Genomic DNA, 11,793 nt, shown 5'->3' with positions numbered 1-11,793 from the left:
GTATGTTGAAAAAAATAATTGTATTCTATGTAATACAAATCATAAGACATAGTAAAGTGTGATGAAAAAAGTCATAAAAAAACAATAGTATGTCGAAAAAAATCATACAAAAGCTTCACATTGTATTCAACCATTAAATGAACTGACTTCTTATCACAGCGGAACCACAGGTGCATAGAATCAGCAGCATCACTAAACACAATGATGAAATGGATGATGGCCAAACACTCCCACTAAGTCACCTATTGGATCAAATCCATGCACTTTGTATAACTCAGCTATGCTCTGTACAGTGTCCTGTGGTCAGACACAACATGTAGTACCTTTTGTAGCAGAAATATTGACATGTGAGGTTTGATAGATTAATCTGTGCCACTATAAACTCAACAGCTTCCCTCTCTGAATCTGGGAAAAGGAAGTGAGGGATGACCAGGAAAATCCTCAAATGTATCTTTGGCATTTCCGTACTTGTAAGTCCACTGACACTTATTTGCAATAAGCTCATTTAGAATGATAATAACGGGACGACTGATTTATCAGCAATCATTGGTCGTTTGCAAATTTGTTGAATTAGGAATTTAAGATACTAGAACAACATTTTACCAGCTGTACATTGAGTCTACACAGTGACTACCACTGTAACTCCTCGTTGAAGACGCTGCTTTAAGTCATCGAACAGGCCTTGGCACACATGTGAATTGCGGGTTATAAAGGGTAATAGACTGTGGAGAGGTGAACACTGTCCCTCGACGGAGCAGCAGCTTTAACCCTGTCCAATACTAACATGATTTAGATGGTTAGTGAGAATGGAATTAGCTAATCAAGGAGAACATGTCTGCTCAAAGCCTCATCCAATCACTGTCTTATGTTCTGCCTAATGGGATCCAATTGAAGGGCAGCCCTATTTGTCTGGGTTGATTCGGGACAAGCTTGAGCCAGTTGCCGAATTCGAAGAATCTGTTGTGCAGCTATATTGGGAGTTGATATGTTTTGAAAACTGATTTTAGTAGTAGAAAAGTCAAATGTTAAAGGAATAACTAACTGTTCTGTAGTTTATAACAAGGTTGTGTGCATTGAGTAAGCAATGACAGTTCAATTCAATTGAACTGTTTTGCCATTATATTTATGCACAACAAAAAATCAGCTGTGTCCCAGTTACATACTACATTTGAGTTTGAACCAGGTTTTGATGCTGAAAAGGTGAGGAGATTAAGTATCCTTTTGATAGACACTATTATGCCTCACGATGCAATGCAGTACATACAGTATCTAGATATATGGGCATAGCATTGCCACACACACTATTTAGGGACGTGGGGGTCTGCTCATCTATTTATTTCTACTGTATGTCAGATTGTGTCTAAAGCATCTCCGCTTGAAAACTCTCAAGTCCCAAACTGAATCAGAAGGGTTAAGGGGGCTGATGCGATTAGTAAAAGCCATTAGGAGTAGTTAATGGTGTTTCCTGGTGTCGTTAAGTAACACCGAGAGATTGACCAAGGGGCCAGCCGACAGCTGACACCGGCTCACAGCTACCTGTGGTCCCAGCTGAAGAGAAGTTCAGGGTCTGCAAAAGAACAACAAACAGGATTCATTGTCCTGTTAATGTGGCTGATATGTAGATATAGGACCGGACGTATACAAAGTCTTTATCTCTTCACTTGTGTTTTGGCTGATAAACAGGCTGGAGCGGCTGGTTGTTATTCACTGGATAATAACCCTCAAACACCAGCAAGTTGAGATTTTATATTCACCTCGCTTCATCACAAAGGTAAGAAACATATTTCAAGAATGCTGATGCAAACTATGACGGTTCAAATGTTTTGTTTAAAATGATCCCTGCATATTACTGTCCAACATATCCTGTGTGATTACAAGGTGTTTTAGTCTTTGTAACTTTGCTTTGTCTGTCAAGCAAGAAGGACATCTGATATACCTGTGTCCCTCTGATATTATGTTCAATGTGGAACAATTTATCAATTCATGATTTTTTGTTGTTTTTTTAGGGCTGCAAGCGACAATTATTTAATCATTTATCTACCAAATTATCTATCAAGCCACTTGCTTTATAAGGTGTAAGAAAATACTAAAAACACACATTTCCAGAGCATGAAGTGGTGGAACTTCACCATTCCATACAGGTGAAGTTTTTATATTTATATCGTTCTGTCAAACCAGCAGTCTGATACCCAAAGATATTTAGTTTCAGATTTATAAAAGAGAAAGAAAAATAGAAAATATTCACCTTTGAGAAGCTGGATCCAGTGTTACTGATGTTACTAAAGAATTGTTGCAGGTTCATTTTCTAATGAATTAAATGCCGAAGCTTTAGCTTATTTAGAAAGTATTTAGATCAGTAGTGTGTTGAATATGAATTATTCTGTGAACATCTGATACCCGAAAACTATTGAGAATGGAAAAAGGCCTCAGTATATCTCAGGAAGTTCAAGCGTATTAAGATTCTTTTGTGTTGGAGGCAAGTACGCTCAGATGACACAGCGAGCTGCCTCTGATGCCTCATTCACTCTGTTTGCGCTCCTAACAAAGAGCTCCATTATGAGATTAAGAGATTTCTATGGCATGCTGACATGGATGAAATTGAAAGAACATAGGATGTGTAACCTCCAGCTAATCTTGTCTTTATGAGAAAGGAGGGATCAGGCTATTGGATTAGGAGTGTTGGAGCTAGGGCAATACACAACACAGTAAATTCATATCGTAGCCTCTTCTCTAGCTCATATGAAACACAAATATACAGCATATCACAGTGCTCACTGACAGCATTACTAATAACGCGTCCTTGGAACGCATGGATCTTAAATTCATTAAATGGATAGGCACATGGGTTGCTCAATTGGATTACTGTCTTTAATGCAATCTAACAAGATACCGTCATTGTGCAAAGCAAATTGCAAGAAAAGTGTATTAAATGTTTTACAATTTGTATTTTTAAAATGTTTATGTACTGGTATTAAGCTGCAGAAATGATTCTGTTTATAATTCTACTAATGTTAATTGATTGTTTGTATCTTGCCTATGAAGGTGATCCCGAATCAGGAAAGAGAAGAAAGCAAGAGCGGTCTGAACCTGCTGGGGTTCGGCTGCTCTCTTGACTTCTTCCTGAACAAGAAAAGCTCGACCTTTCCCGTGAACTGAGTCACACGTTACTTCATTCATCCCATGAGCAAACCAACCGGTTCCAGTTCCATAAGCTCCCACGTAAACACCCCACAGTCAGGTATGACCAGCTACACGTCAGTTACATGAAAACATCACCTTTTTATACTATTTTGTTTAAGTTACAGCAAGTCTTTGTTAAAACTAAATGTTCGCCAAAACGTTGATTATTTCCTTTAGAGCAGAGGTTTTTAAATTGCAAAGGCGGCTGCGAGGTGCGCGGCTGTGTAACATACTGTTAGTCTGTCCGGCTGATTTGGCCACAAGCTGTGTCAAAGATGACACTCCTCGGATGCACAACTCTGTGAACACACAGATGTGATACACTATGTAGCTATTTTTTCGATTCAGTGTGACTCACAACAAACATCCACAAATCCGCTTACAAATCACAGGAACAGAAAGCTCCTTATGACTCCAAAAGTTGCCGGAGAATCATCACGTCTTTAGGTTTTCATCGAGATCAAAGTAATCCAGTGATAGTTGTCTGTACGTTCATGGGAACAGTGCAAACATGAGCTGCTAATAGGTCATTCGGGCATACTTGAAATTTTATTCAATGCCAATTTGCCCGAATGTAAACACATATAGGCTAAGCGGGGCTCAAGTTGTGTCCCAGACTTTGAAAATCTCTGGCCTAGAGTTTATCATCCTTCCTGCTCAGGAACTGACAGCACCACTTTCTCCTGTCTCAGCAGTCCACTTTGTACGTGCACGGCCTGGTCCATCAACAGCTTCACATGCATCAGCACGCTCACCCGCATGCCTTCATTCCCATCCTCGACCAATCCTTGACCATCCTACCTGCTTCAATGGCAGCTCAGGACAGTAACGTAAGCAGATGCATCACTATACTGTGTTTGTTAACATCTATTTGATTTTAATCACAACTTTACCAATTCCCACCTGAAGCCACTGCTTGTACTGAATGTAAATTCTGCCATTTTTACCTTTCCGCCACCAAGAATGATGTCAAGCTGTTCTCTTTCACCTCTTGCTACAGTTCAACACGCACCTTCCCAGAGCAGCAGCGAGGCCCTCTTTTGCTCCTGTCACTGCCTTTCACAGAGCAACACAGAAGCCCTTCAGGTCTACAGTGAGTCCAACACGCACCAATCAAAACTGTCAATACAGCTAAAGATGAAAACTACAGTCTCACTTCTGCTTAGTTTTTAAAAATCAAACATCAATTATGATATTTAGTGACAGTCAACTGTTTGTTGCAAAAATGTTTTCACTATTTTTTCAGAAACGAGGGAGATGGGGTGCACTGCATGTCTGCATTGCATGGAAGATATATTACAACGAACAACTCAAAGTAATAACTAAATGCATCCACATTCTAGTTACATAAAAATAATGAAGTCTGAGTACTTACATTTAAGGCATTTTGTGTCCGTTAAACCGGATTACATTTTTTTTAAAATCATTATAGTATTCTTCATGTTTGGACATAAGTTAGTTGACAGAAAACATTAACAAAATCAGTTTCAATTAGCTAAAAATAAAGAAAAACTGTTCAGAAGTTCAGAATACTCCGGCATCTTTTAGTTAGGACATGTTGTCATTGACACTTGAATACTTTTCTATCTCATTCCGCAACTTGTGTTGCGCTTTACAAACTCTTTTTCACAGAAGATGCAGCAAAAACCCAACAGTCTCCATCGAGAACTGACACCGGAGTACCTTGCAACCAGTGTACCTGGCACGGTGCAACACAAGGAATCAGACAGGCCCTCCTGCATACACCCACATATCGGTGTGTTTAGAGCCAGCGATGGAGGAAACACCTTCAGCAACAGTATATGTGCCAAATGATCAAAGCTGACCTGCTTCTCTCTTCTTTCTTTTTAGACTCTCCATGTGGACACTCTGCATATGTAAATACTGCTGACAGGAGAGAAACAGGACAAACAGCCGAACATTTAAGCCACGTCAACAGCAGTTATCCCTCTGACCTTCACACATCTCCACCTGCGTCTGTCCACAGCCATCTGACCAGGAGGGAGAAACAGCCCCCGAACCTGCGCTGGAAGGAGAAGCTTGAGGAAAAGGAGAAACATGGGGGCCAACAAGTCGAAACAACTAAGGATTTACCTCTCAGAGATCACTCTCTGGATCCAACGACGACTCCTGAACTTGACGGCAGACACGGCGTCTCACTTGACAGGAAAAGGAAGCGCGAGTGCGACAGATCCATTAAAGTGAAGATGGTGAAGCATGAAATTGTAGATGAGCAGTTTGATTCCTCGACTACTTTGTACACTGAACCGTCTCCGTTCGGTACAGCTCACACACGTCCATCTTCACACAGCATGCCAGTGCAAGATACGAACAGAAGAGATTTGTCGGCCATGTACCCTAACAGCAGTAGATGTAAAATGATCAGAACTCCTGGGGGACTCGTGCCTTATCCAGGCGCTGAACTGAATCCCTATCGAAGTGCTTCATGGGAGCCAATATGGGACGCTCACAAGAGAATGGATCTCCACTCCAGACAAATCGTCCTGAAAGACTATTCATTGAATACCTGCAAAGCAATCAGGACGCCTCTTGCAGCAATGAGGCAAAAAGAGGCTTTTCATGGTTTCCTTACGCCACCTCTTTATTTCCCTCTTGCATTGAGGCAGCAGGAGACAGTGTACCTTAGAGGAAGGGAGTTTCTACACTCAAGGCACGAGAACTGTCACCTCCACCGTGCTGGCTATCTGGCAACATCCTACCTGGAGCCCTGAGTCTCCAGCGTCTGTCTGAAGGAACAGAGGAGCAGCTACTCCCTCATTTAGAGCACGTCTGTTAAGCTCGCTGCTCATTCTGCTCTGTGCATGAATACAACGGCGCTCCGCACTGAACTAAGTATTAAGAGAATATAATTGATGGAGTGGTACAGCTTTAATTAGACAAAATGATTCTTCATAAAACACGGTTGTCTTGATATTTTACATTTAAAAATAAATATATTAAAAACACACATGCTTGCTGATAACAATGTTCATGTCTGGAAGAAGAAGAAAACCTATTTGTAAATCTGCAAACTCAACATTTGCTGCAGCTGGTTAAGAGTTGATGGAGTCTGCAGCCAACCCGGTGTCTCTGTGAGCCCACGCTTTGAACCACAGTGGTGGATCAACAGTCCAATATACATTACCAAAATAAAAGCTTACTTGTCTATCTAAATTGTATTTAAAGTTTGTAACAATAAAATTAAGCGATATTCCAAGACTACTTTAAACAAAATGATGTCTTCTGAATTCTTCTGGAAATATAAAATAAAATAAACAATGGGACGTGGGTTGTAAAGAACAACATTGCGAAGCTTTGTAGTGCTTATAAGTCATCTTATTCATGTAAACTCCATCAGAAACATTAACGGGATTAACAGGCAATCCCATAGACGGGAGACGTCACAAAGCCAAGCTGAGGCATTAGAGTTAATAAGAGCTGCTATGTTAAAAGTATAGGTCTCCAAAACCAGTGCAAACATCAGCATTTCAATGTCACACCACTCTGAAAACACTGGAGACCATAAAAAAGCTTTAAAAAAGAAGAAGTTCTAGTCCCCACTGGCAGCTTCACAGCACAGTAAACTACAAGAGGCAAATGTCATTGCATAACAGCTACGAGAGTGGCTATGATGGATGCGTGATGCAGGGCAGGAGTCACACTACGTCCATGCCCAGGCCCCTCGCCACCTCCGTCAGGGCCTGGACCGCTCCAGATGTCCCACTACCATCGCAGTCCTCCTGAGATAAGCCTCCAGGCTCCTCCTCAATGTGGGGGATGGTGTTCATGACACAGTAGACGGGAGAGTCACTGCCTCTGGGGCTGGGCTGAGACGAAGCGTCCTCGCCTCCGGAGAGCTCCGAGGAGTACGAGGAGGAGGAGCTGGAGGAGGGCGAGGAGGATCCCGCAGGGGAGCTTCGGCCGCTCTCTGGCGTCACCGCGGCCCTCTTGTTCCGGATGCTGGTTCTCTGACTTTTCCGGAGGCTCTGCGGCTTTTTGGCCATGTTCTTCATGATCTCCTTCGTCACTTCCACGGTCTCAAACCGCACCATGTTGACTTTTAGAAAGCCGTCTACGTCCTTTCTGTATCTGTGAAGACGGCACATGGAACAACCACATATTAAACATTTCTTATTCTTATTTCTTATTCCAGTCTTTACTCGTGATTACTTGAATAACATTTGATGCAATGAGTGGTTGTTTCAGAGGTGATCGGCTGTGGTGGATTACCTGAAGCGGGAATGTCCAGAGGGCCATTTCAGCTCATGCTTCTTGCGAAGGTGAAGCGTGAGAGTGTAACACCACGAGAAGACCTTATCACAGATATGGCATTTATATTTGGACATCCCCCCGACCTGTTGGTAAATATTATGTGACGATGTTAACCACAAAGCATTGTAACCGTCTCCGAGATTACAGCAGGTTGACGATGTGACGAACCTCGTGCACCCTCTTGTAGTGGTGGCTCATGGTTTGGAATGTGTGACAGGAATAGTCGCAGCCTTCCACTGTGCAGTGATACACAGCGCCCTCGTTGTGAACCTCAGTGTGCTTTTGTAGATCAGGCTGGTTCTTAAATCTGTAAAAAGATCAAATAAATCATCATAATTTAGAGGTGGTTGTTCTCAACGTCTGACAAACTATTCCCAAGCCCTGATTTTGCAAAAGAACAGCTGTACAACTGGACCTAATCAGCTGTTTGGAAGGTTCTACCTCTTGTCGCAGAAGTCACATGGGAAGGGCCGCTCATCACAGTGGCGGAACCTGATGTGGATCTTCAAAGCTGCCAAAGTGGTGCAGGTCATGTCACAGAAGGGACACTTCACCTGATTCACTGAGAGCAAAAGAAAAAGTAATAATTAAACATAAAAATTGGCTCATCATTACACTGTCAACTAACCAGCCCCCACTTAGATCTGACCGAAGCATTCCTGAAAATGGAAACAATGAAACAACAATTTAAGTTTAGAATGGTAGGAGATTGTTACCGTGCTGACGAACATGATCCCTCAAAAGCCTCTCGCTGGAAAAAGCTTTGCCACAATGTTCACACACCAGCGACTCTGCTCGAAGGAGAAAAGTAAATGTACAGAAGTCAGCATTCGAGCCGACACATTTAGCACCATCAGCATCCGAGAAAAACGAAGAGTCCTTCTCACCTACTGGCTCGGCCTGTCTGTGTAGATGGTCGAACAACTTTGTGTTGCTGGAGAACATGCTGCCACACGTAGGACAGGCTACAAGTCTCTCCTGAGTGTGGCTCCGCATGTGTTCTCTTAAACGGTACTTGATTTTAAAGAAAGCATCGCAGCCTGTAATAGAAACATGACGTATAGATGAGGTTAGACATAAAGTTAGACATCCCAGGAACATCTGTTTGCCCTCCTCTCACTCAGCCGTACCTGTCCAGTGGCAGAAGAGAGCCTGCAGCTGCAGCTGTTGCGGGAGAGATTGCGGCTCAGCACTTTCAACATGATTGTCCACATGTCGGTAGAACCACTCAGGATTGTTAAATGTACTCTACATGAAGACAAAAAATATAAATTCTGTAATAAGGGTGCTATCAGTCATTTGATGACTGATGAATAAGTTTATCTAAAAAAAATACCTACATCACAGTGCTCCCACTGGCAAACGTATCCATCTGATCCTTCAGGAACCAGGTTGTTGCTGTGCAGGCCTTGGTTGCAGCTGGGCAGATCAGGACGGGACTTGAGCAGCTGTGACCCGACAAACTTGAGCTTACCGTGGTAGTTGTGGAAGTACGCATGGACCTCCAGCTCCGCAGGGCTACCCATGGACAGAAATACACATCCATTCCAGAGACAAGCGTACTCATCTACACAAAGAGAGGGGACGAGTAATTACTGCACTGAAGAAAGGAGAGTTTACACAGAATGCACAGGGAGTTTATTTGACTGTAAGGCTGAGCAAACAACAGAAGATTTAAACTGAATATCTTAACTGACCTAATATAAGTGGAGTCAGTATGCTCAGTAAATTCCTTCAGACTAGCTGTTGTCTAATGCACCTGAAAGTCAAACAACATGTCACCTAAATTAACGATGAGTCACTGCCAATCAGTGTGCACTCATGTCCTTTGCGTTGCTTCAATCATAACAGAGAAATTGAGTCCGAATTTTTCCATCTAGCAACAACAGTGAGAGTTCCATCTAACGCCAACAGAGAAATTCACACAAACGTTGGAGAAACTGCTGTGGGCCCGGGTGCAGATGAGGAAGATTTGGGTACAAATACAACATTTTAACAGATGCAAAGGCAGTTGTGTGGGCAGAACATATCTGTTGCTTCCAGAGGAAACCATGGAATCTGTTTGTTTCTTCAGTGTAACGTCACTTATCTATTATATTTTGCTACCAAAACAGATCTTGATCTCAATTAGATGTCCTGACTACATGAGGGTTAGAATGACTGACTTAGTCATATTGATTTCAGGTAATATCTCTCCACCTTACAGGTGACACAGCTTCCTCCTCACTCACCCAGCTCCTCTAAGGTATCATTGTCTCCCAGGTAGTCCTTCAAATGCAAAGACATATGATCGCTCAGCTCCTCCATGGTGCGGCCCTTGAAGTTGCATGAAGCCCACTCACACACCACCTCAAAATTGTCTAGTCTCTTGGTTGTCATCATGATGGTGATCACTGTGTGCTCAGCTGCTGCTGCACACAACCACCGAATAACGGACCACCTGAACAGAAAACACAGAACTGACATTTTAAGCTGGAATATTAAAAACATGCTAACTGACTGTGAAACTGTAAAATGTATTAGCCGACGTTAGCTGGAGTTAGCTGAGACGTGATATTTCTGGACGATGATTATGTTAACCAAAACACACAAGCAATCGTTTTATTCCCAACTGTGCTCGTAAACGAAACAAGTACCTAGCTAACATCTTATTTCTATCTTAGTATGTTGTGTTCATATAAGTAAGAGTTAGTATTTGGGCTGACAGTCTAGCTAGCGCTGACAGTTTGAACACTACTTTCTCGGACTATTCATCAACTGCTAGCTAACGTTTTTCACGTTTTAATCTTTTAACGTGAAAAATAACTTGACATCTAAATGTGGAAGTTGTAAACACACACAGATGTTTCCGACACTTGCGATACACGGAGTTGTGTAAATGCTTCTTACGAGTATTAGTGTCAGTAGCTTCAGCAGCTCTGTTATCTTTCTCCTTCCCTCCTCTGAGCTTGTCTGGTTTTGTTTATTTCCGGTCAGTGCGAGCCTCAAAACGGAAGTTGGTCTTCTTCGCCTGTTATTGAAAACAGACGAAGAAGAATACTGCCCATTCCTGTCGTGGAGTCATCCAACGACTGACTAGATCTCAAAAACAGAAAAATCCAAACGATTCAATTTTTGAGGGAAATATTAGAACATGTATATTAATGTGTGCAGTGACGTTAAAATGCATCATTAAGAGCCTGTTCCTCCTTTGCTTTGCTGTATGCGTGTTGTTAAATCATTCAATTCAATCATTTATTAAATACTAGTTTTCTGATATGTAACATTCTCTTTGTTTTATTTCATTTTCATGTGGAAAACATAATCCAACTTTCCCCGATTGCCACTAATACATTGTTGGACATTTAGTTGAATGTTAAAACGTATAAACTCACACAGAAATTCTGTGAGCCAACATCATCCCAGTTGTTTTTTTCATGTGTAGCTAATACTCCTAACATAGCCACTATGTTGCACTCTCACATTTGCCATGTTTTATTAATAGGTTCTTTGCAAGTATTCAGATGTCATGATATCAACGGAGATAAGAGCCAAGCAGGGAGAGAGAGATAATCACATGTCCCATCTAGCCTGTGGACACCTTGGACACCTTCATGAACTGGATGCTTGCTTACAAGAAGGAAATCTGAGTTGCTTCGCTTAGCCAGCAGCCACCTTACTTTGTATCCTGTTAACGTGATGCTTTGCGATTGTGCAACATTGGCTCTTATCCACTAGAGGTCATAATATGCTGACTATCAGCACCCAAATATGCCGTGTCTTGCCTGTCCAAGAAATATAATAGTTCCATGAGGGTGCATGTCTCCTGATGAAGTCGATACAACTCCAATGAAGTAACACAATATTGTGCAGTGATATCAACAGTGCAGATGTTCAAAATGCCCTTTCATGTTGTGGTGCACATTTCATTCACATGAGAATTTGTGTCAAACAAAACACTGGAGCAGGCTCTCAAACTTGGATGGCTGTAAATTCAACATGACAACAATTGCCACCAATAAATCATATAGTATATATTTCATATACCTAGTGAAGCAAGTGTATAAAATCTCAATTCTACCCTCTCAATACAGTATTATAAGCTGTGTAGGTGAGACTGTAACCAGCCAGACAAGTCTGTTAGAGAGGGGACAAAGCTTAGGCAGCTCTAGTGCCATCGCTGATCTGTTATTCAATATTTCATGGGCCCATAACAACTGAATTATTCATACAGGTTTATGTCAGGATGACTGATTCACAGGAAAATGAACACCAGCATCTTAAAGCCAGCTAGTGAATTAACTGAAAAAATGATCGAATCATTTTCCCATTTTACTTTTTGAACTTTGAATCTTTTGCTTT

General features: G+C 41.8%; 1 protein-coding gene across 1 annotated transcript; it reads right to left on the bottom strand.

Moving 5' to 3' along the window:
* Positions 1-5,899: 5,899 nt before the first annotated feature.
* Positions 5,900-10,415, bottom strand: LOC116397787 (histone H4 transcription factor). Its single transcript, XM_031873590.1, has 10 exons — positions 10,342-10,415; positions 9,684-9,892; positions 8,793-9,019; positions 8,583-8,700; positions 8,340-8,492; positions 8,169-8,243; positions 7,894-8,014; positions 7,621-7,759; positions 7,411-7,535; positions 5,900-7,269 (listed from the first exon to the last, which is right to left on the bottom strand). The coding sequence occupies exons 2-10, from the start codon at positions 9,832-9,834 to the stop codon at positions 6,837-6,839; spliced, it is 1,542 nt and encodes a 513-aa protein (XP_031729450.1). The 5' UTR covers positions 9,835-9,892; positions 10,342-10,415; the 3' UTR covers positions 5,900-6,836.
* Positions 10,416-11,793: the final 1,378 nt, after the last annotated feature.

This window comes from Anarrhichthys ocellatus, unplaced genomic scaffold, assembly GCF_004355925.1.
Source record: "Anarrhichthys ocellatus isolate YVR2014 unplaced genomic scaffold, GSC_Weel_1.0 scaffold72, whole genome shotgun sequence".
Classification (NCBI taxonomy): domain Eukaryota; kingdom Metazoa; phylum Chordata; class Actinopteri; order Perciformes; family Anarhichadidae; genus Anarrhichthys; species Anarrhichthys ocellatus.
The sequence above is the reverse complement of the archived record's forward strand: the minus strand, read 5'-3'. Positions and strand labels throughout refer to the sequence as shown.

Bases quoted from the DNA above. Each gene is read 5' to 3' on its own strand.
- LOC116397787 (XM_031873590.1), bottom strand. From the start codon at position 9,834: ATGATGACAACCAAGAGACTAGACAATTTTGAGGTGGTGTGTGAGTGG. The intron at 7,760-7,893 runs GTAGAACCTTCC...ATCTTTTTACAG, and splicing joins TGTGACTTCTGCGACAAGAG to ATTTAAGAACCAGCCTGATC. The intron at 7,536-7,620 runs GTTCGTCACATC...ATTTACCAACAG, and splicing joins ACTACAAGAGGGTGCACGAG to GTCGGGGGGATGTCCAAATA.